This window comes from Cupressus sempervirens, chromosome 4 (assembly GCF_028749045.1).
Source record: "Cupressus sempervirens isolate cs-2001-9-10 chromosome 4, ASM2874904v1, whole genome shotgun sequence".
NCBI classification, from domain to species: Eukaryota; Viridiplantae; Streptophyta; class Pinopsida; order Cupressales; family Cupressaceae; genus Cupressus; species Cupressus sempervirens.
The window spans coordinates 378,843,468-378,869,497 of record NC_143121.1 but is presented as its reverse complement, the minus strand read 5'-3'; the positions used below and the strand labels follow the sequence as shown (position 1 = coordinate 378,869,497).

The window sequence follows — 26,030 nt, the reverse complement described above, 5'->3', positions numbered from 1 at the left end:
CTTAAGCATTTAATAATGATTGATTACTCTGCATAAAAAAGACATTTAAAACACATAAGCAAACACAGTCATAAACATGACTAACCACCGCTACAGGAACCTAGTCCAGTGTAGCATGGTAAAAGAACATAGTGCAATCTCTGCACTCATCTCAGGGTAATCACGGAACAACCTCATGATACCACATCGATCCTGGTAACCACTGGCACAAACCTCAGTGAACCAAAAATCACATCATAATCTCATAGATCAGTCAAAAGCATAAACAAAGCAACTGATACATAAACATAAATCCAAACACCTCAACGGTGTAGACCACTCAGGGTCACAATCATGATCCCATCACAACAAAAGATCATCAAGGTTGCATCCATCAGGACGACTTACAAAAGTCAAATGGGAGAGGCACTACAATCTTTGTCTTTATATAGTAGATTACAACGCTATGAGGAAACATGCATCTAAACTAGAAGCTTCATTTGACTAAGCAATCACATGGAGAGATCTCGTCCATCAAAATCATCGAAGTGTCAAACCTGGCCCACATACATCTTAGAGAGTTTAATCTTAATAGATGACATTATCTATTCTTACTATCATCCTCACACTACCCAACTTTTATCTTATCCTTATATATTAAACATTGTTATTAAATAACCTCTTATGATTAAACAAGACTTTAATTTAATTTAGCTTTAGAAACCACTCACCTTTAATAATTAAAAACCATTTAAAAGTATATATTTAAAAAAAAAAAAAAAACACTAAAATTTTAAAAATATTTACAGCAAGGTACAACTGCCCAATTAGACATAGAAGCCAATGGGAAAGTTCCTTTCCCAATGCTTATCACCTGTTCCTTTTAAATTATTGGTTTACTGACACGTGGCGGTGAGAATTCGAAAAGGCCGGGTCAAAATGTCCGGCTCTAAATCCAACAAACGGTACACCAGAAGCTTTTTCGAGGGGGAGTAGAATTTGTTGTACCCACGGATTCCACTGTCCCTCTCTATTTCCATTATTGAAACCTCTTCACCTTGCACTTTATTCTGCATACAGTAATTTTCCTTCTTTGGGAAAGAAAACAAAAACTATTTCGAGTTTTCAGGAGTTGTGGTGAAGAGTGAAGTGAAAGCCAGGTAAGATTCACGAAATATGAGGTCAAATTTTAATATTTTGCTTACATCTTGTTTAAATCTGGTGATGTGAATTGTGTAAATGTTGTTTAAATCTAAATAGAATGATTTTATTTATTTAAAAATGGTTGTATATTGTGTCTGGAGGTTAGAATTTGTTTGAAGAAGTCTGTTTAAGCTGATAAATGCAGTTCAAGATGGCATGACTCTGTTTAAAGTTCATATAGGTTGAAATTTGTTGGTTATCTTGAAATCTTTAAGAAGAAATATATAGTTTTTCGAGGGGATTTGCTGTATACGACGTTTTGAAAATATTTCGTTGCTATTAGCGGCTTAATTTTTAACGTCTTTTAGGTTGTATCATAGAGTATTTTCTTGATTATTAACCTAGAGCTACATCACAAACGCCAAGCTGTAAGGGATGAGGAATAAAAGATGAGCTCCAGTAATAAACGTATGGCTTGCGCGAGGTGTTAGAAGAGTAAACCACATTACATTGTACAAATAGATGAGTAGTCAGTGGCAGAGCACCAAAACAGAAACTTAAGGTTCCAGTAATAGCTGGTCTGTTGAAATTTAGGCTTACGAGTCGATTAATAATTTCAACACAAGTACTTTTTGTTTCATTCTTTTAGTTTAGAGGTTATAATCCGAAACGTATGTGTAATTGTAACTTGCAACTCAAGTATTGGATACACAGGCAGTTTGATGCTTTGAGAAAATGATATTTGTGTTAGCTTAATATGACTGAATCTCTTAATCCAAACCTTCATTATATTGTTGTTATTGTAAGGTCAATCGAGTTTAAATTTGTAGGCAGTTGATGCCTAAAGTCGATATTTTTTCATAATGTTGATTGACCGAATTCCAATTGCTAAAGTAATCGTTACAATTGAGATCTAGAATGCTGCAATTGTGGCTAAAGGCTCTCTTTGGGCTTCGTAAAATTGAAATCAATATGAATTTTATTTTAAACACAGTCAAAATCAGTAGTAATATGTACTAATATCATAAACTACGGAAGAACTTGAAGTTTTATCCAAGGCCGAATGGTTTATAGGATGAAACTCCTTTCCGTCACTTGCAAACATGGTTAACAGGTTCAGCCAGATCTGGATTTGTCTATTTGGACTGGATTTTCCTTTATCTATGGAAATGTTACCAGTACTTTTTATTTATTTTTAATTCTGGTTTCGGAAAATTTCGACCTCTCAAACCATCGAACTGAATTTTTATTTCCGATTACAGTGCTTTCAGTACATATTTGAACATTTGGATGCTGGTTCTGGAATCCATTGAAGAAGTCTACTTTTGACCAACGTTTCATGTCAAATTTCCATCGTCAGGATGATAGAGGGCATAAGTAAAAAACTAGAGAAGTTACAGACCAGAAAGGCCATAACTTACCAGAAAGGCCATAACTTACCAAGTAGTCTGCAACTTTTTCATTATTTTTTTTTAGTTTCTTTTTATAGATCAAGGTGTAATCCAAAATGTTGATGAAAAAAATACTTATGATTGAATTAAAAACACAGCACCCAGTTAAATTATAACAATATTCTTCGAAAACTAAAATTTTGTCCAAAATCACCTCACTCATATATATGTCGGGACTTAAGTATATGTGATTTTAACAATCTCACATTAAAGTGGAATATAAAAAGACATTATTTTCATAACATTAGCAGGGATTTTATCCACTATAACAGCTTGCTAAATCATTTTGAGAAGATTCTTCTCCATTACTTTTATATTCTATAGTTCCTCTTCTCCATTCTAAGCTACTTTCACTCTTCCAGTTGCTTTAACTTCTTATTGACATTTGTTTGTAGGACGAGTTTCCTTTACATCACTTTCAGTCATAGCTAACAGGTTCGGCCAGATCTGGATTTGTCTGATTCAGACTGGACTTCCCTTTTCCTACGGAAACCTTACCAGTGTTTTATCTTTTATTTATTTTAATTCGTATTGCTGAAAATCTTGGCCTCTCATACTGAACTTAATTTTCGAATCTGATTACAATGCTTTCGGTAGATATTTGAATATTCACGCCGAAAAGGAATTCTATCTCAATGCGAGTTCTATCAGGAGATGTGATTATAACAATCTCACATGAAAGTGCAATATTAAGAAACATATTCTTTGCAACGACGCGTATATTTAAAATCAATTCCCTCTGGAAAGAGTTTATTTTTATTTTTTATAGGTTAGTAGAATTAGCAGGGATTTTATCCACTATAACAGCTTGGTAAATTTTTAAAAAAAGATTCTTTTAAATAACTTTTATATTTTATCTCCACTTCTCTATTCTAAGCTACTTTCACTTCTCCAGTTGAATTAACTTGTTATTGACATTTGTGGATTTTAATATAATTCATTTTCTTTCTGCCTTTCGAATGACTTCCCATTCATTCTTTTGAACACACTACTTAATGTCTAATACCTAAGACAAATATGCTAGAAATCTTTGAACAGAGTTTTTTCAAACTTTGACTTTCAGTTACCATTCATTTAATATTGGTCGTAGTTGAGCTGAAGTTAAAAACTTTGTTCAAGCAAGTCCTTCAGCCTACCCAGACATCTGTTTTTGCTGCGCATACGTTTCTGATGAAATAAATAATGGTAAATTCTAATATCATCGAGGTGTTGAATTTTTTTCAGGAAAGCTATATACAGCAACAGTTCTCCTGCAGATACTTTTTCAAATAATTAATAGAAGTTTACGTAAACATTTCAACTTTTTGAGTATCTGAGATGTGTAGCACAGAGAGCCCTCAGCCTCCAGTAAATCTTTACAAAGTTCAATACAGGAGTGAGGATATGATTAATTCTGTTAAAGAGGAATCTACTACAGAGCCTCCCACTCCTGTTGTACATCCAGAACAAGCACCAGCTATCAGGCTTTGCACGATTGGAAGAAATTCTTCAAACCAAATCTTGAACGAAGATGATGTGAAAGGTCAGGTCACTCCAATTAGGTCTAGTGAAGTGATTAACAGCAAGAGGCGGAAGAAAAGGAACACAGTGGCTGATGCAACTGTAGTTAATTCTCCTGATTGGCTTCCGAAAGGATGGATAACAGAAATGAAATGCCGTGAAACTGGCTCAACAGCAGGGACAAGGGATAAGGTATGTTCTTCGTTTTCTAGAAGATGTTTAGGACTGTTGCCTTAAGATTCGTAGTCCTTTTCTCTTATCGTCCTTATATTATTAGCCATATATTCCAAACTACAGTCAAGCAAATTATTTAAGAGGCTCAAACATGTTTCAATTTTATATGTGTCTTAATAGATAAATCGCTGAGATGATTATATGTGTTTGCATTGCAGTATTATATTGACCCTGTTTCTGGCCACCGATTTCGATCGAAGCCTGATGTATTGCGGTACTTACAGACTGGAGAAATTACAAAGAAACAAAAGTCAAAATTGCGTGGAAATGGGAACAGTGAATCCCAACGTTTTCCTCTGCCTTCAGTTGATGCTTTAAATCTGCAGGTGCCTGATATAAACTCTTCCTCTGGAGTGCGCGGCAACTTGGAAATTGAGATCAATTTAGCATCTTTTCCTACACATGCACAGAAAGATGGAGATGAATCAACCCGCCTACAAAATAGAGAGCCTTATACTCCCGTGACCAATGGTTTCAAAGTTGTATCAATGCAACCCCTTGCAATTACCAGAGCTGCAGTTGAAAATCTCTTACCTGAAGAGAACAACAAAAGGAAAGCTTTGAACACTGAGTGCAAGATGGATATGAGGCGAAAGCATCATCCTATTTTGGGTATGTTTGATTCAGGAAATTTAAACAAAATCTTTCTTCCGTTTGTTTGATTTTAGGAGCTGATTAGTTATTCTTATATTTTCTCTCATTTTAAAACATTTTGTTTTATTTCATTGCTTTTAGCAAAACCTTCTTTTATTTTCCTGGTTTGTGTGTGATGCATGTTCTGCAGCAAAGTGTTTCTCACTTCTTTTATGAACTTTGGGAGCCTATAGCCAATTGGGAATTCCCAAAACTGTGATTTGCTCAAGATCACCATGAGGTCAACCTTATTCATGGGAAAAATAAACCAGTGACTTGCAAGATGAACGAAAGGTTTGAGATTTTGATTAGTCTTTCAATATTCTTCCTTTCTGTCATCCATATTGTTGATGTGAGTTTTGTTCCACTATAACATGGAGAATCAAATATTCAATGCTTCAAGATAAAACATCTAACATCCAGTCCTCTCTTGCTATAAGGTCATCTCTTATGCTAGGTTTGCAAAGTAAGATCATGAAATGACTTCAAGGTTCCTTCTAAATCATGGAAACTTGCTCAATGAAATAATGTGGTTTGCTGGTAATCATGTAGGGGACTTATACTATCTAGTCAATGGACATCAACTCTTGCACTTCCAAAGGTTTGTCTTCACAATGTGCAATGAAAATATGATTTTGATTTTCAAACATCCACTTCAACTTCAACTTAAACTTACTGCTACTTCTAATTAGGAATGAAAGGAATCATGGATGACTTGGATTCTACCAGACTTAATCTCGCCAATGACTTACACCCATCTAAGGAATCATGGATGACTTGGATTCTACCAGATGTAATCTCGCCAATGACTTCACCCATCTAGTGCAAACTTCTAAGGAACACTCAAATGGTTTTCAAATTGATATTTCTTCTCCAATCCCATCAAATGGATGCAAACTAAAGTTTCAATACCAATTAAAGTTAAGTGCATTCAATCATCAGCTTACCATACAAGGTACTCCTACCATCAACAAGAGGCTAGTGGCTCAAATTTGTTCGAAGTCAAGCAAGCAACATCCACAATTACTTCCATTCATCTAAACTAATTCAACATGAAAATAAATCTATTGCAAGTGAAAATTTGAGGAAACCATGCAATACTTCAAAGCAATATTAAGTAATCCACCATGAAAAACCAACAATGAATTCTCAATTACTTTGACTAACATCATAGCAACAACTTCATTAAGTCTCTCCCTTAACTATCCTACTCTAATCTACTCTTCTCCTACTAGCTCTAATGAATCTAACTCTTGCAACTTGCTGACCCCTTACAAATGAGAAGGCCTTGACCTTTTATAATTGCCTAAAGACAATGAAGGGCCAAGATTGATCCAAGATCAAGGGAAAAGATTTAATCCCACAAACTCTAACAAGGGTTGCCAAAATTACAATCAATTACATGAGGGCACCAATCATGGGCTAGTAAGAAAATTACAATGACTTTTCCAACCAATGAGAAAATAGGACACTCAACATATTGTGACAGCTTGAGCTTGAATTTGAAATTTTCTGATTGGTGGAGACAACTAGGTGCTACCTCATCATCCCTGTCATGTAGATCTATTTAAACTTTTGATGAAGAGAAAATACCTCTTGATACTAAACGTTGTCCAACTTTCTTACTTTGATTAACTCTTTTGAATCTATTAATTTCCTTAGCATGACTATGATGGCTCATATTCCCAAATTTCTTTATCTTTTGAATCTTCTCCACCCCTTGTTTATGTTCGTTATGGCCTTGATTTGAATAATATTGAACCTCAAACTGGATTGCACTTGTGTTTTGAAATTATAGACTTGATCATATTTGTGAATTGCTGATATCTTCATGTAGTGGGATCCCTCAAGATAAACTTGGATTTCCAGTTGATCAATTTTTTTCTCATTGGTGAATCTTGATTTAGATTTGCATGTTGATTCTTTTCTTCTCCCTTTGAGATTTTGGCCTTGAGCTCAAAGCATCTCCTTGAATCCTTTTGTGTTCTTGATCTACATCTTGCCATTATCTCCATTCTTCTAAGTATCTTCTCCTTCAAAAGAAACATTACAAAACAAGAAGAAAAACATCAAGTTTGCATGATAAGAAGAGATAAAATATAAAAACTTACAAAATTTCATGAAACAAAATCCTTTTGCAAAATTCCATTATCTTCCTGCCATTGCAAAATCATCAATTGAAAAGAACATAAAATTTTCTCCAATTAAAGAAAATTTAAAAAACTCTCAAAATTAGTCTACAACAAATTTTCTCCAATTAAAGAAAATTTAAAAAACTCTCAAAATTAGTCTACAACAATTAATTCACATCCCATATATATATTAAGCCTTATCATCAATAGTGAAGCTTTCTATTTAAATTTTCAACTTGTTCAATAAAGCTTTGATTGAATTAAACATGGTTTCACTTTAGCGATCTCTTGACTACTCAAATCCAAGTTTTCTTTACTTCACCTTAATCCTCTCTGTCTTGATTTTCCCCCATACCAAAATGTTTGGCATTTTCCTAGAGGAAGAAAGGAATTTCATCTATAATAATGAGGTTCAGGCAATTAAAGACTGAAAAATTTCAAGCGGTTGTTAGCGTCTCCTTGGGTTTATTTACAACCTATCCAAAGGGCCAATTTATTGCCTTGTTGATGCAATTTGTTGACAATTTCTAAATAAGGGGGTCGCTGCTAATGTATACAGAGAAGAAATTGCCTCTGGTTTGGAGTAAAAATGAACTTGCCCACTTCTTTATATAGCCTATGTCTTGGGTTCGAAGGGGTGCGATTTTCCAAATGGGAGCTGACTTGACAGTAGTGGCCAATCAAAATAAATCCAATCTCGTCCAGATGACGGGGGGTGGGAATAGAAATAAGGAAGCACCAAAAATAGAGGGAATGGTGTATGATCTCCTCCAACATAGATCCTAAGCTCCATTTCTACAAAGCAATCTACGCTCTTTCACTACAAAAGCCTGCAGAGAAAGAGGGGGTCCCCATTCAATAGGGCAATGGTGTATAAGCAACACAACACATATATATTATATTCTAGTAGAAAGAAATGGTTTAAGTTGCTTGGCTATGATCTTCTCCAACATAGATCCTAAGCTCCATTTCTACAAAGCACTCTACGCTCCTTCACTACAAAAGCCTGCAGAGAAAGAGGGAGTCCCTATTCAATGGGGCAATGGTATATAAGCAACACAACGCATATATATTATATTCTAGTAGAAAGAAATGGTTTAAGTTGTGACACAAGCTAAGTTTGAACAATCCTGGCCAGGACTATATTAGGTCCTGTACCTCATTCCATCTAGTTGTTTGTCAAATTAAGATGCACTTTCTCCTCTAGTCTTACCTGTCTATTTACACTTCTCGGACAAACTTGATGTTGTTTCTTCATCCTCTTTGGACTACATAAATGTTGAGGGTCTCCTTTCATACTTAAGATATCTATTGACAGCTAGAGGCCAAAATGGTCTTTACCTTAGGCAATGCTTATTAATCCAATGCTTTTCCCATACTTTCTCTCTCACTATCAAGTTGTTTTGTAATATACTAACAATGGCATGTATAGACTGAGTAGTTCATTTTCGAAATCTATATGGTTTCCAACTTAGTCTGTCTTAACATTTATGGAAGATGATTCCTCATCTCTTAAAGTCATTGAACAAAATTTGTACTATTGAATGGTCCATTGTGATGTTTCCTTATTGTTCCATTCTTGTTTGGTTTTCTCAAACATTCATGTGCGTAATTTTTGTTATGTAATTTCCATCCTCACGTAATGGCCAAAGCTTTTTTAAAAGGTTGCAGATGTTTGACATTATGTCTTCATTTCTGTAGATTTTTTCATTTTTTTGGAAAGACAAAATTGGGAATATGAATCAGTTGGACGGTTCTATCCATATGAAGTTGCTTTAATCACTTCTCTAGAAACTGAAAATGTTAGTGGAAGTAGTGAGCACATATACACTCATATAGATTCAAGGTCATCTTTGACAGATTATATTTGTCTTCTCCATCTCACCCATCTCCTCGTTTATTCTGTTTACTGACACATTCCAATGCATGATTCCTTGAAGTTTGTTGGGAGTCTCACTTCTTTGAATATCAGGATCCTGAAAATCTCTTTTTCCTGTCTTATTGTAGCATGCAGGGAAAATGATTTTTGGTTGGTATGATGCTTTTCGCTCATTTTCAGGATTTGGGAAAATAGTAGCATATCATCCGCAATTTTCAGATTTTCTCAGTTTTTTCATTTTTGAACTGTGGATATAACATGGATATGATTGTCCTCTTGGATTTTTGAAGATGATGATATTGTCCCACCATAATTATGGCAAAATATTGGGATAATAATTGACCTATCTGAAATATTTTGACGAGGGAACAATTTTTCTATTGCACCATTACTTAAACTAAGAATCCTAAAGTAGTGATGACATTCTTTGTCAGTTGGAGAAGATGGAACCTAAGTATTCCAGTATTTCCAATTAGTTTCCAATTTATCTATCCTTTTTTAGTTAAAAAGATTTGATGAATGAACTCGGTCACTTTCTTTTTTCTAATCCACTGATAGGATTATTTCTAGCAATAGTTATGACCAAGACAAATTGTACCTAAGAAGTGGTTTCCATGACTAACGGAAGAATTCCTTTGACTATTACTTAAGGATTTCTAGAATGCATTACAAAGTGTTAATGATCAATATTCCTTGGAAGGCTCCACATTTTCTTTCATGTATATTAATTCAGATTTTTTGCATCGAAGATTGTAAGATATCTTTTTTGATTATTCTATTGTTTGTAAGGAGTTCTTATTTGAATATTATCTTATAATTACCCAAAATGTGATGGGAATTTATTTGGTTGAAATGAATTTTCTCTTTCAAACACAAATATCATTTCTTTCTTTGTGTCCACTAGTAATTACTATATTTAGAAAAAAAAAAATAATCTTAAAAATTCTACTCAACTCTTTCCAAAATGCTAGATACCATATCCTTAACTAATCTACTCCATAGTATACTTCATAGTATTCAACAAATAGATAGAACAATCTAGAGAAAAAAATAAAGAAAGAGAGTATACTACCGCCTAGATTGGATACCAAAATTCTTAGGTATTAGTATTCTAAGATGCTTAAAAGGAGCCAATGATATTAATACCAGCATTCTATAACTTGTGGTGAGTCATGTGAGTTTAGGCAGGTTGTGGGCTATGCAGTCACTAGCAGGTTTTCATGACCTGTTGCCATGATTCGAGGGGTCACGAGCCATGATTGGCATGACTTAGTCAAGTCATGTGCGTCATGCCATGACTCGTTAGTCCCGACGCTAATGATCCACACATATTGTAGACAGAGGTTTCTTTATCTTAAAGCTACAATAGTTTATAGTATTATACTTACTGCTAAGTTACTAGATTCTCTCCAACAACCCTCAAAGTCTGGTTCAATTCTATACAAAGTTTGGTCCTTGTCAAATACTCTCCAAATTCTCTTGCAGAGCTATGAATTTGCTTCAAATTCTGTTAGAGGAACCCGAGCAAAATTTACAGTGAATTTTGAAGAATTTGTTGTCTAGACCTGGGCTGAATTCGGTCTTGGAACATTTTTTAAGACTTCTAAAAGTGTTTTTTTGACCTCTCAACCCTCTTGTGACCACTAAAAAGACCAAAAAAGATGTTTATATGTCATTTATGCATTTGTGTATGAAAATGAAAACTTGCTTATAAAGGAAATCCAAATTGACAATATAGGTGACATCTAAATTGATGATTACAGAGGAGTGTCTTTAAAAAGAAATGATATGTTTGAACCCATGACTTCAAATTTGTATCTCACCTTTTGATATAGCCTGGTTAGAAATGCTCTAACCAATACAAAATAAAAATTCAGATAACTACACTAACCAATTTAGATAACCCCACCAAAACCTCAAAGTACCCATCCCCGAGATATCCCTGCACCGGGTACTTGGAGTACCCCCACCTCCACCATTCCGCAACCATACTGCAACTAGTATAGGTACTTGAATTTCTATTTTCGAATGTTACTATTGGGTATATGCTATGTTACTATGTTAATTGTTCAATGGCTTTGATTAGTGTTGCGGTTTTACTATGTTCAAGTATTTCAATTTGGTATGTCATATTGAAACATCATTTCATAACTAGCGTTTCAAGTTCCACATGTGTCTAGTATACAACACTCACCAACCCCTCGCTATTGTCCCCCCACCATCACCCTGCCATCCCAAATTTGAGGCCCTTTGTCCCCTCATCTTGGAAATTCGTTTCGGTGTCACCCTAGTACTGTTGTTACACTGTATAATATATATAATAGTTAGTAACTGCTACATGCCATATATATTTTTCCTTTCTGGTTTATGTGATGGATGTGTGTGATCAAATTAGCTTCTATTTGATGATGTTATAGTTTCTTTAAGCTTTATTCAATAATGGGTCCATGAAACAAGTTTTAAATCATTAAAAATCCATAAATTTCAAGAGTTTTTCTATCTTGCTGAGTCATAGTCAAGTTACAAGTTGAGTCAACCTTGCCAAGTCATAGTTGAGTCTGATTGATGGAACTATGATTAATACTGATCACAATATTGTACCATTGTAGAGTCTAAGAATTATCATTAGGGAGAGTTTAGAGCTAGGAAGCTAGACTAGATAACTCTAAGAGGTAGTGGATTCTACATAATACCTCTTCTAATGCTCAAAGTTGAAGAATTGATAGTAGTAAAGACGAAACTAGAAATGATATTTCTTTTAAGACTGTGTGCCATTAAATAAGGGTTTTAGAGAGTTTCCGAGATTGAGAAGGAATAGATCCATGATTATTCAAATTGTTGGGTTGCTAATTACCCTAAGTCCTAGTAGACCTAACCAAGTTGTCTCCAACTATACATGAATAAATAGTATATAAATGGAACTTAATGGCTCAAACATTAGTGATGAGTTGAAAACAAATGAAAATCTTAAAAAGAAAAAAGGGCAATGCATCTTAGTTCAAGGTAGCTAAAAAGGGCAAAGCATTGTACTGCAGTAATTGGTAAGACCTTTCCGTTTGGGGAAGATGTTGAGGATAGTATATTAGACCAATGATGTGTGTTTCAAATGTGTTGGTGCTCTTGGTACGTAGTATTTATTTTGTTGATGTCATATGGCTGGTCAGGTCGAGATAGTGTTTACCAATTTACTGATGATGTTGTTTTGCATTAGCATTTGACGATTGATCACTTTAGGAGATATTGGAGAAAGGTTGTAGGTGTTTTTCAGCATCTTGGTCTTCATCCACATGATGTTTTGAGTCACTTTCTAATGGTAAAAAGGTTAACTATTAGCATCCTTGACAATGGTGTTGATATTGGCCCAACTTGGTATATTCCTTCAATTGGGGTTGATCATGACCTATCCCATTGACCTTAAAAAGGATGTATTATGATGTGTTAAATCATATTTTAATTAAGATTCAATTAATTACTAAGTTAATCCACAACCTACTTTTGTGGTTGATACATATGTTTGGAGCTGACTTATCTTAGGTCACATGCTTCAATCCTATCTAAGACAACCTAATTGATGTTTTGGGTTGTTATGAAGGATACATAAGGAATAAAAAATCATTTTTGGTGGGGTAAGAATAGGTGTGGGTGTGAATTCTAAGGCTTAAAAGAGGACTGCAATATCAACATTAGTCAGATGCTTATTCCACAATAGTTTGTATCATGTATTTCATTGTAATCTAATTGTATTTATTTTGAAGAAATGATGTCTAGTTTAAAAATTAAATTAATTATATCTTTCCCTAAGACCGCGAGTCATGGCTGCAAGTCTAGTATTAAACCTCTTGTAAAACTTGTTTTATATATTGTGAGTTCATCATCATTGTGGTGTTTCCCTTCTTGGTTTCTCTACAAAAAAATCCTGGTGTTCTTGTGAGGTGCATGTTGTGTATTTGTTTTTACTTTTGTACATCTATTCAAATGGTTTAAAAGCTAATGACTGCATAAGTTTTAGTTTAGGCTAATTCACCCTACCCCCATCCCCAACATCTGTAGGAGTTGATAAAATCTGACTTCGCAATGTGCCTAGATCACCTGCATGTAAATAGCTTGCCGAAGAGAAACCAAAGGAGCAAGAGCTTGAAGCAAACAACGCAAGAGAAAATATTTCACAATAGGAAAAATGAAATTGCTATGTGAATGGATGATTTTACCAGGAGAGAGAGAGAGAGACCACTTATAAAGGCCTCAAGGAAGCTTGTAGAACAAGCTGGAAGGTGGTAGAAGATAAGGTTGACAACTAAGCACTCTTTCACAAAAAGGTGGAACATGCTAGAAGGGAACAAACTCCCGTGTTGTCAACAACTCATCGCTACAACTATTAACTACATGCATTTACCTAAGTAAGTTTAAGTAATAGAATAAATAATTAATAAATAATTAATTATTTAATCTAACACCCCCCCTTAAGTGCAACTTAGGGGGGGAATGCCTTAAGCTCGCAAAACTAAGATGAAGTGCAGAATGGGTCCCGACAACAAGGCCATGTTAGATACCCATGTACAATGCAAAGAAATGCAACCTCTAAAAATGAGGAAAGAGAGAAAACCACATGGGAAAAAACATCCCCCAAAAAGAGGTAAAAAACATGCTGAAAAAAAAAAATGAAGTGAAGGAAGGAAGGCCTCAACTAGTCCCCCCAAGGACAACTTTCATAACCCCAAGCATAGATCACAACTGAAGATAGCATGGTGATGCAAAAGGTTTAGTAAAGATGTCTGCAACCTGTGCGTCGGTGGGAATGTACTCCATTGCAATAACACCATCCTGGATCAGTTGACGGATGAAGTGCATATGCAACTCAATGTGCTTGGTACGCTGATGCTCCACCGGGTTGTGAGAAATGTGGATGCACTCTGATTATCGCACCACAAAACAGTGGGATGATCGGGAGGAAAACCAAACTCAGTCATCAACTGCCAAAGCCATAAAGCCTCCTGACTAGCAAGTGCTACGGCCTAGTACTCAGCCTCTGTAGATGAAAGTGCTCGTGCATGCTTCTTTTTGCACGACCATGTGATAGGACCAGAGCCAAGACAAAACACGAAGCCAAAAGTAGACTTCCGATCATCGACATCATCGACCCAATCTGAGTCAGTGTAGCCAACAATGTGTGGAGTCCTTGTGGTGTAATGAATGCCATACATGAGTGTGCCTTGAATGTAGTGCAAAATATGCTTGGCAGCTTGCCAGTGACTCTCATGAGGGTCCTGAAAAAAGGCCAACTATAAAAGAGAGATCAGGACGAGTGTGTGTCAGGTACAACAAGCTACCAACCAACTGCTGATACAAAGTAGCATCCACAGAAGGCGAAGAGAAGGAGGTAGACAAAGTGACACTTGATTGAAAAGGTGTGGGAGCAGGCTTGCAATCAAGCATGTCAAATCGACAAAGCATGTCAAGAGCATACTTCTGCTGATACACAAAAATCCCAGTGGAAGACTGAACAATTTGAAGACCAAGAAAATAGTGCAGCAAACCAAGATTAGTCATCTCAAACTAGTCCATCAAGGTACGCTTAACATCCTGAAGCATAGATGATGAGCTACCCGTGAGGATAAGATCATCAACATATAGAACAAGAATCAAAATATCATCTCCAAGATGTTGAATGTACACTCTGGGATCAGAATGGCTACGAGTGAAGCCTGTAGAAAGCAGAAAAGAGTCCATCTTCTCATACCAAGCCCGAGGGGCTTGCTTGAGACCATACAATGAGCGTTGAAGTCTGCAAACCAAGGAGGGATCTTGCACAAATCCTGGAGACTACTCCATATAAATCTCCTCAATGATATCACCATGTAGGAAGGCGCTCTTCACATCCATCTGATAAATAGGCCATCCCTATGAAGCTGCGAGGGATAAGACAAGGCAGATATAATTCATCTTGGAGACATGGGCAAATGTCTCGGTGTAGTCAATACCCTCAACCTGCGAAAAACCCTTCGCAACAAGACGAGTCTTATATTTATCAATCAAACCATCAACAACATATTTAGTACGGTAGATTCATTTGCATCACACTAGCTTTCTCCCCTTAGGAAGAGGACAAAGATCCCATGTGTGATTCTTCATCAAAGAAGAATATTCCTCCTCCATTGTACTGTCCCATTTAGAATGTCTTGTCGCTTCTGCAAATGTTTGAGGATCATCACTGATAGCATGAATTAGAAGCCTAGAACCCAAAGTATGAGAACGGGTGCGACGAGAAGTGGAAGGGTCACTAGTTAGAGATCCTGCAGCCTCAACTGTAGCTCGAGCCCATTTAGGCATCTGGGGAGGATCTTGTGGTGGAGGTAAATGGGGATCACCATGATCATCATCCTCATCATCCATGGAACAACTTGGAAAGAGGAAGGAGTAGTGGGAGATGAAGTAGGCGTTGGAGGCAAGGAATGTACTGCAGGAGGGCTCTCATCAAACTGGACATCTCGTCGAAATAGGACCTCTCTAGAATCGGGATCAAACAACCTGTAAGCCTTAACATCCTCGTAGTAGCCAACAAAAATGAGTGGTCGACTCTTCCATTCCATTGCTTTCCTCTAAACATCAGGTACAAATGTCCATGTTGCACTCCCAAAAACTCGGAATGACGATACATCAAGCTTGACATGAGACCAAGCCTCCTTAGGAGTCATATGTCGAAGTGCCTTGTGAGGCATCTGATTCTGAATATAGTTGGCACAATTGATTGCTTCTACCCAAAAACACGAATTCATGGACCTGGACTGAATCATACAATTAGCCATCTCTCGTAGTGTTCTATTCTTCCTCTCGGCCACACCATTTTGCTGAAGAGTGTAGGGCACTGAAAACTAATGCTGAAGACCATGCTCAGAACAAAAATCTTTGAAAGCTTGGTTCACATACTCCCCCCATTGTCCATGTGTATCTGCCGAATAGAAAGACCAGACTGCTTCTCTACAAATGCCTTAAAGACTCGAAATGAATCAAAGACATTAGACTTGTACTTGAGAAAGTACACCCATGTGCATTTGGAGAAGTCATCAATGAATGTAAGCACATATCTGGCACCCGAAAAAGGAGTGGGAAATGACATGAGGTCACTATGAATCAACTCCAAAGGTGCCAAAGCATGAGTGGCTCGTCCATGTGGAAAAGAATCCCTATGTTGCTTGCCAAGTGCACAACCTTGACAAACACCATCTGGACAGGAAATCTGGGGAAGCCCAAGAACAAGTGCCCGTGTGCTCATCTGCTGAAGCTATCTATAATTGACATGCCCGAAACATTCATGCCAAAGTCTGCTTACTGAATCTGCATGTGCAACTAAACATGAACCTGTGTCATCAAAAGATTCAAATCTATCAAATTTGTAGAGGTGCGATGCAAAGTCAACACTCTTAGTAGCCACAATTATCTCAGAATCATGTAAGTCTTGTCTAACGTGGTGAGAATTCAACTGTCTTACCAGAGCCAGAGTGGCAAATTTCATAGATAGACAATAGGTTCATCGAAATGTCAGGGACACAAAGCACATCCTAAAGAGAGCCCCCGGCTAGTGCAATAGAACCGGAAAGTCCAACAGCAATCTGTGTGGTAGCACAAGGAGCAAGTGAAGTAAGCAACTTAGGAGTGTTTGTCATATGGTGAGAGGTGCTGGAATCAAGAGTCCATGTAGGCCCTAAAGTCGTAGCTCGAGCAGAAAGATAACGACTTTTCCCTGCAGGGGGGATGAAGACTGAGGGGTTGAAATATGATGCTCCTTCATGGCTTCCTCTAAAGCCTCCAAATGTTTCCAACACCTAGAAATGGGATGTCCATCCTTGCCACAAGAACTGCAGGTCTCACTGGATTTCTTCTTGGTCTTGGAGGTAGACTCAGCAGACTTCAAATAATCTTTACCCTTTGAAGGGTTTGCTGGAGGAGTAGCTGGAGGCTTAGGATCAGATTTTGATGTGTCTTTCTTCGATTTGCCTTTCTTCTTTGATTTCCCCTTAGAATTTTGAGCAACCAATGCTTGGCTGGAAGAGCCAGAGGCATCCACCTATTAGATCTTTGCCTGTTCCCATGTCAACCAATCACAAAATGTCTCAAATGTAGGCATCCTATGTCTGTCACCAAGGGCATCCATAGTGGAGTAGAAAGTAGAAGAAAAAATTTGATACTATCCCCGCAATTTTGAGAGTATCAAAAAAATGCACTCATCATTTGTTTTGTTTTTTTCACATCCTTGTAAAACTGCACGTAGAGATTTGAACTTCATCAAGAAGTCTTCAATGGTGGGAAAGCTAGCTGGTGACAAAGAAGTCAACTCTACATCTAGTTGAAGTGCTTGGAACTCTTTCACTTGGCCAAATAAAGTCTGAGATTTGAGCCAACAAGCCCGTGGAGTGGTCAAACCATCCAAGTGAAATAGTAGACTGTCTGAAATGTTCAGTGCAATCAATCCCATGGCCTCATCCATTTTGTTCTTGTGCTGAAGAACCTCAAAAGCTCGTGTGATAATAGGTTGATTCTCATCCAGACATGACCATAAGCCCCTTGACATGAAAAGCCTAGTCATTTATGCCTTCTAGGTGTGATAGTTGTGTGGTCTGAGACGGGTCATAGATGGATCTGCCATTGAGAGAGAAGAAGACGGAAGTAGAAGGGTTTTATTCTGAATTAAATTACAAAAAAGAAAATACCCCCCCACAACAGATAATGATATCCCTTAATTACCACAAAAAAACAACTATAGAAAGCAAAAGAACTGAAAAAGAACCTGGATTTCGAATGCAGAGGAGGAAACAAAAGCCTCTACTTTGACACCAAAAATTGAAGCTCAAACAAACTTAGAATCTAATGAAACCAACACCATTGTCTCTGTCTCTGAGTCAGCATTCTGGTGCTTCTTTTGGATCGGAAAAATACCTCCGTATGCTCAAGTTATGGCCAAAAAACTGATTGTTGCTCCAAAAAACCACCTTGCTGGAAAAATACAGTCACTGTATTTAATTTGACGCCTATACGACCGTCACCTAACCGTTGCCAGAAAAAATTTCAATTGCCTGATTGTTGACATCAGTGGCCAGAATGATGATGTCACCCAGCAAGAAAATGGCGTCAGCACAGGGTCCGACAGTGATGATGTCAGCAGCCAGGAAGATGACGTGTCACCGGAAAAAGTTGACGTCAGCAACCGCTTTGCTGATGTAGGATTGTCGGAGTATGACATCACTCATTGAAGTGGTGACTGGTGGCAGTGGCACCCGAGAGGAGAACCTGGTAGTGCAGCAACTGCGCTGCTAGCGAAGGTGGAGGAAGGGCGGTGCGCGGGCCGTGGTGGAGCCTCAGCGAAGCGCAGGTGGTGCACGGGCTGCCCCGCGGTGGTGTGTGAGCGCTACTACAGCGGCAGCCGCATTTTATTATTATTTTTAAAATTTTTTTGTCTGTACGACTGTACAATAGCTTGTAGGGGGGCTAAATTTTTTTTCCTAACGCCCGGAAGCCAAATTCGACAAATTTTATATGAATCTTGACTATAACCAGCTTTCCAAATCTAATGGCAGCGTCCGTTTGGGCCCAAAGTGTTCCGAAAATTTGCTCTACCCTCAGATTGAAGAAAAGTGCACAAACAAACTAGGATTTGTGTCTCCGAATCTTGGCTTCAAAAATCCTTCGAATAAGAAGTAGTAGGGAGGCTCTGATACCATGTACAAGTTGATAAAATCTGACTCCGCAATGTGCCAAAATCACTTGCATGCAAATACCTTGCCGAAGAAAAACCAAAGGAGCAAGAGCTTGAAGCAAACAACACAAGAGAAAATATTTCACAATAGGAAAAATGAAATTGCTATGTGAATGGATGATTTTACAACGAGAGAGAGACCGCTTATAAAAGGCCTCAAGGAAGCTTGTAAAACAAGTTGGAAGGTGGTAGAAGATAAGGTTGACAACTAAGCCCTCTTCCACAAAAAGGTGGAACATGCTAGAAGGGAACAAACTCCCGTGTTGTCAACAACTCATTACTACAACTATTAACTACATGCATTTACCTAAGTAAGCTTAAGTAATAGAATAAATAATTAATAAATAAATAATTATTTATTCTAACAACATCTATGTGTGTTTAACATTGACAAGTTGAAAATTTGGGCTTTTTGAGTACTCTCCAAGTCCGAGTCTACAAACTATGGTCTAACCAACAATGTATTAGTCTTTGTAGATGTGATGGAAAATATTGATTATCCTAACATAGATAAAATTCTAAACAATAATTTGATAGGATACCTACATGAATAATACATAGCTACAAAATGCAAAGATCATGTGAATTTTAAATTCCAATTTCAAAAAGTGACATAAAGAGAAGGAATCAGGAACAAGATCCAAAAGATTTAATAATACTGAAGAAACTCCTGTAAAATATTAAAATGAAGGCTGATAGTCTTTTTTGGTACAGCCATTGTTCTATTTACAATAACAGCATAAAATGATATAATGATGGCCAGGTGTAGTGCCTAAATATTAGCCCTTGTAGATGCACAGGAAAAATACCATTCATACTATAGATGGTTCACCCATCCTCATCCAATTTTCCCTCATTTCCATCGCCAAGCTCTCCTTAGAGTACTCTCCATCAAGGAGGCAGTGCATAGTATGTGTTTTCCAAGGGAGTATATGAGGGACCTACAATATCTGCATCTTGCAGCATCTGTCTAAATTACGGAAGAATAAATAACATCTAAAGAATCAACCACTTCTTGGGATTTCATATTGACATCATTGCAACATTCGAAGCTCATATTTCACTTGGCAGAATCCTCTCTGTTTTGAGCACCAATGTATATATGGTTTGGGTAGGCAATAGCATACTCGATTGTGTGGTCTCCATTAACATTCCTTTAATTCTTGCCTCACCCTCTATGAAATTTTTGTATCATCTGTCTGCCTCTGTGCACAAAAGATGATTGCACACCTTTGTGTAGCTGCACCTATATTCTTGACATTAGTTGCACAAATGAGATAACCAGACCCTAGTTCTCCCTATTTTTCTTTTGCCTTTGTCTATGGCTATTTAAAATTGGAATGGGGGCTTGGAGGACTGGATTGACTCTTGGAATAAGATTTTAGGATAGGAAGGCATTTGAATAGGTTATTATTTGAACCATAATAGGTGCAACACTCCTACACCCAAAAGAAACTTTAATAGCTATCACCTCTTCATTGAATTTCAACCTCTTCACCTAAACTATGCTCGTTACTACTCATAATTTTTTGGTAAACACAGCTGTAAGTGCAGACATAAAACAAAAGCGAAAAAGAACTCCTTTTGAAACTTTGAGATAAACCGGCCCTTTTCCTCCTACCCATAAAGAAAATCATCAGGATACGCAAAGGTACAAAAGTTTGCAAACTTACTTTCATCTTGTTCTCTTTCTTTGTCTGACAAAATACAAAATGGCAAATTAAAAATTAGGGAATTTTTTGTTTTTGGTGTTAGGGTTATTGTTGTTGGTTTTTGTAAAGAAATGTAAGCGTCCTTGAGGGGTCTCACGCTCTTTTATCAATCTGTGGTATTTTTCCGAAATTGAACATTTTGTATGTTGGTTCATAGGGGACAGCTAGCTATATCTACCACGATTGAGGGATGTCTAGGCAGCCCTACTGTCCCCTAGCCCTCATGCACCATACCAGAAATGTTTGCCCAAAAAATAGGGGACATTCCCAGGGATATTTCCTATACATTCCTGCATCTTCAAAGCATCCAAAATGCAAGTATGGTTGGAAATTCCAAATAAAAATATCTCGAGGAATATAGATAATTGCCATTATGGTCCTTTGAGGTGGTTCAGCCTCAAAATGTATCAGCTGTATCATTCAGATTTGCATATATTCTCAGGTATTCACTAGAAGTAGAACAAGTCTGAATAGAACTTTATCACCGGTGCTCTACATTTCCTTTATATGTGGGTGATTTGATTTTAATTCTTTTATTTCCAGTTTTCACATTCTATTTAATATCTTGGTGCTAATGTACTAAGTTATGTATTTCTAAGCAGTAGATCAAAATGTATTTTCCTATAGTAAATTGAGATCCCATAGTTTGGTATGCTGGTCCTGGATTACTTTTGGGATATGGCTAATAAGTTATATCAAAGATTCAAGTCATTCTTTTTCCATCTTTACATGTCTGGGCACATGATGTCAGGTTATAAGAATTAAGGTTTTACAACTTGTGACCCTTTAGGTTACCTTCTTTTGTTTTTCAATGACCCTAAAGTGTAAACACAGATACAATGGTGATGAAATAATCAATCCAGTATAGAAGATGATCAAGGATGCACTTCAGAAACAAAAAGAAGAGATAATAGATCATTTTCACATCAAGTAATTAAAGATGATAGATCATCTGATAAAGCTTCTTCAATGGACAATATATTTAAAAACTAGCCTCTAACAGAGAAAATACATAGATCATCTGATAAAGCTTCTTCAATGGACAATATATTTAAAAACTAGCCTCTAACAGAGAAAATACATCCAACAAACTGTTCAAGAGTTGGATGTTGCATAAGTCTATATGCCGTAAGGCAAAAATTAATTGCGAAATTCTTGCTTTTGAAGGTAGCAATGATGCAGATGCTGTAGCAAAATTGTTGAATCAAGTTGAATACTACTCTACAAATACCTAACATTTGTAGAAGGTTATTTCTTAGAATATCTTCACCAACCAGGTGCTAATAGGAGATTAGAGACTAGAATAATAAGTATGATGCTGTACCAGTAGAGACTTTAATGGTTTTTATCTCTGTCCTGAAGGAAGCATGTTACCCTGTATTTAACTAGAATCCAATTCATCTAGTTCAAACAGTTGCTTAAAGGACACAATCAATTCATCAATGAATGCACCAATATCTTCACTGATTTGATGAAAAAGTTAAGCATATGCGATTAAGAAGAATCTAATGTTGAAATAACTGGGGTACTTGCAGCTTATATCCCAAACAAGATGAACTTATTGGACATGTCAACATTGGGAGATGCCTACTAATCTGTTGCCAAATTTGAAACAAAGTTTAAAAGTGAATACAAGAATGATAATTCCAAGTCTGATAAATTACAGAAAAAGGATAAGAATGGGAGGAAGTCTGCTGACAGGCATCAAGATAAATACTACTAACCCGAACGCCAAGTCAATTTCAAATGATTATGAACAATCCGAGACTCGCAAACTTTGAAGATTAAATAAGTTCAAGAATCACTTTATGTTGTGCTAGGATATCTTTACTGGCTCAGATGCAAGCATTAACCTCAATTGTTACAGCACTAGATAGTATCGTAGTAGCAAACAGATTATGGACTTGAACCCTTTTGCCACAACTGCAAGTTGCTAGAACGATTCTGCTAACCTTGAAGAACGGTTCTTTACAAAATGCAAGTTCAAAGCTTCAAGATCAACCTTTACACTTTATTGTTAATAGTGAGAGTCAAACAACTTAATAACGTAGTGAAGATGCCCAAATTACCATTAAAACTTCACTGCTGGCTGTAAAATATTCACGGATTTAAATCATGCGCGGATAAATATGTACAAAAGTAGTGCCCGTCGAAACATAAATCAAAACCAATTATGGCACGAAGTCCTCTTCAATGTGGTTGGTCTATTGGAGTTGTGTGTTCATGATTTCCTACTTGGGCAACTTTAGTCTTTCCTTGCAGCAGCATCTTGGAATATATGAATTCAGACTTCAAGTATTGATATTGTTGATTGATGTTAAAAGATCCTAGAGACTCTGTCTTTTTTCCTTGATTGGTGCCAAGTAATGTAGTTTATTGATTAGCAAGGGAAGTTTGTTCTTTCAATAATTAAAGAAGAATAAAAAATGGAAGCTGTTTCTGATGTAGAAAAATTCCTTTGAAACTATGCACTACTGAAAGCCTGAATTCTTTAATCACCAGAAACCTCTTTAGCAATCCAGAGGTGCACATCTTCTCAAGCAATAGCAATAGCAGATAGATCAGTTTATATGCTTCTATTTTTCTCGTCTCAGTTTTTTTAACAGTTATCTTGTCTGAATCATGTTGCATCACGGAAAGTGAAAGCCTATTATATGATGGAAGGAAAATTGTTTGATTCAGTCCTCTGAACCTATATTTACTATTTTTATATGAGAAAAGGTTTAATGGATCTAGACTAAGTCTACTTATCCTTATTCCTTAAGAGTTATGCGTAAGGCAAATTAAATCCTAACAATGGATTTGGTTGTTCCTTAATACTTATGTATATTGTTGTAGTTGAAATCACTTGCAAAGAGGACAGCTGTACTTTACTGCAGTTATTTAATGGAGTCAATCAGGAATAAGCCTAACCTATGATATAGGAAATCTAACCACAGAAAAAGTAAGTGGCCATTTGAAAGAGATGTCAACACATTTTTTATTTGTAGAGAGCTAATGCTATTCATATGATTTGCTGTTAGTCAGCATAACTGGCTGTTATTATATCTGTATATTGATGTCCCTCACCATTCTCTCCTAAGAGCACCAGATTCTGGCAGTAGAGGAGTCCTAACCTAGGATTTAGGAAGTTCTAACCAAAAGTAGCAAGCAATTAGAAACAGATGTTAAACACTTTCTATATTGGGAGCTAATGGCATTCACTGAAGTAGACAGTCAGCATAAATGGTTGTTATTATTTCTGGACGTTGATATCCTTCACCAATCTCTCCTAAGGGCTCTAGAGTCTAGCAGTAGAGAGTTGATGCATTTCCTTGAAAGGCTGAGGGAAACTTCATTAGGTATAGGAAAGGTAGGGAAAATAATTGAAAATGTATAAAATACCATTCATTTTCTAAGTTCTTGAAAAGTATTATCACCTTTCAGTCAATCCTTAGTCAAGGTTCTGATTTATTGTTAACACTTGTAACAATAACGTATCTATGTATCTCTATGTATTTCAATTAAATATGGAGGAAAATATACAAAACAATTTAATTGTTGCTGCTGGATTGTACTAGAGTCTAGAGAAGAGGATTCAGTAGTTGTGCTAGTTAGAATAGTTGTTACAGCATTTGTTGATTTAATGTCTAATATTTTTAACAAAATTGTACCAATAGTGTCAACCTTAAGTTATTAGTGTTGATGATGACTACCCATAATTGTCTGAAATGTATGCCTTAGATTTCAAAATCAAGAAATCATGTAATGTAACATCTGCACACCAATAAAATATGACTTATTGCTATCAATCTCACTTTTTTGGAGGCTTTTGGACACTTCGGCAAAAACTATGCTGATGTTTGGCATAATATCAGTGATATGACCCTGAAGCCTTAGAAGTTAGATATAAACAGGGGACTTGCGAAGTAAGCTGCTGTAAAAAGTTGGGAGTAATTTTAAATTTCTGCAAAAGATTTTGAGAAGCAAAAAGTTATGATACTCAACTACAGAGTTCTCCCCTGTATTACCCAGAAGCATTTTTCAACAGAGCCGGGTCTTAATTATACTGAAGCACACACTTACTTGTTAATGTTTTGATCTAAAAGCCATGCAAAGCTTGGTAGCTAAATGATTTTTTCAATGCGAACTAATTTTTTAAAGTGTTATCTGTATTTATAAGTTTCATTTGACTGCTTATGAATGACTGTAGATTACTAGATAGGAACTACATCCTCATCTTATTCTGATGCATATGATGTATGTAAGAAACATTCTCTCCTTGCAATACTTATCCATTCTCCATGTGTCAACAGATATAGAATCGTGCAAAGAGGAAAAGGAAAGCACGAATCATGAATTGCAGCAGAGTAGCGTGACTAACATTTCGACGCCAGATCATTTGGGAAATGAAGTCAAGAGAAGAAAACAAAGCAATCATTTAGCCGAAGCAGCAAAGTCACATATGGCCATGGAATCAAATAAATTTCCAGATGATACTGTTCAGCACCCCCGCGAGGCCTTTCCATCTGTAACATTTGCTCAGGACGTTACTACCAACCAGCAACAAAATGTTTATAGCCTACAAAATTTAGCAAAACAGGATGCAACTGATGTTTTCAATATAACAATGAAGGTTCATCTTATTTCCAGCACAGCACAAGAATATGCTACAGAGAAACCACCAGAAGCTAATATATTACCCTTACAAGTTCCTAGTGAGCCTATAATATCAACACTACCATTAATTGATGGTAATTTATATCATTACAACCAACCATCTTGTCTAATGGGAAACAACATGGTTAATATTGTCTCTTGTTCTCCTACTCCAGAATCATCAAAGGTTGTTCCTGTTCTTCCAGATCCATCCAGTCCACGTTCTGTTTTGCAGGCCAAGCAGCCTTTTAAGTCACAGAAAAGAACTAAAAAGCTCAAAGTCTGTCCACAAGAAATGAAAAGGCGTCTGGTAGCACTGGGTAGAAAACTATGTCAAAAAGTTACCAAACAAAATTTGCAATTGCCAAGAACCTCATCTGCAACTAAAGATTTGAAGTCCCATTGATAACAATTTCTGGTTGTTTAGATCATTTTAATTATCTAAAACAGTATTCTTTTGGAAAACAATCCAACCTTCTTTCAGATTCATTACAAGAATCAGGTGCTCGCTTATTGGTATGGGTGTGTGCTCGAAAATACAGTTATATTTCCCTTACAATTGACAAGGGCGTGTATTCGATCAATTCTTTTGTTTTTTTGGGTTCATGGCTATAAGCCGTAGAAGGCTTAAAGCCATGTGGCAAATGGTCGATATGTTTCTTTCACCTAATGCAGTGGTGAAAATTCATCTTCATTGGCATTTATACAGGTATGTGCAATCATTTTAACTGGCTGGATGTTATTCAAATTCCATTCAAATCAAAGAGATTCACTTCTGCTAAAAAATTAAAGAATGGAAATTTCGCAGTCTTGAAACTCAAAGAACAAGTATGGCATTCACATTTTTGGGGGAGCTTAATTTTTGCCCCTCTATATTGCATACAGCTCTCCTGGTTTACGTAGAAAGGGCTAAAAAGTATGATCTCTATTTTAAAACTAAAATGTTTTTGCCTCCCAAATGAAACACATTTCAGTAAAGTT

The 26,030-nt window shown here is 36.5% G+C and overlaps 1 protein-coding gene across 1 annotated transcript; it reads left to right on the top strand.

The window, feature by feature from the left end:
* Nucleotides 1-957: 957 nt before the first annotated feature.
* On the top strand, nt 958-25,547 carry LOC149561645 (uncharacterized). Its single transcript, XM_089825223.1, has 4 exons — nt 958-1,139; nt 3,798-4,265; nt 4,466-4,919; nt 24,707-25,547. Exons 2-4 carry the CDS (start codon nt 3,891-3,893, stop codon nt 25,453-25,455), a joined length of 1,578 nt encoding a protein of 525 aa, XP_089681349.1. The 5' UTR covers nt 958-1,139; nt 3,798-3,890; the 3' UTR covers nt 25,456-25,547.
* The last annotated feature ends 483 nt before the right edge of the window (nt 25,548-26,030 follow it).

Bases quoted from the DNA above. Each gene is read 5' to 3' on its own strand.
- LOC149561645 (XM_089825223.1), top strand. From the start codon at position 3,891: ATGTGTAGCACAGAGAGCCCTCAGCCTCCAGTAAATCTTTACAAAGTT. The intron at 4,266-4,465 runs GTATGTTCTTCG...TTTGCATTGCAG, and splicing joins CAGCAGGGACAAGGGATAAG to TATTATATTGACCCTGTTTC. The intron at 4,920-24,706 runs GTATGTTTGATT...ATGTGTCAACAG, and splicing joins AAAGCATCATCCTATTTTGG to ATATAGAATCGTGCAAAGAG.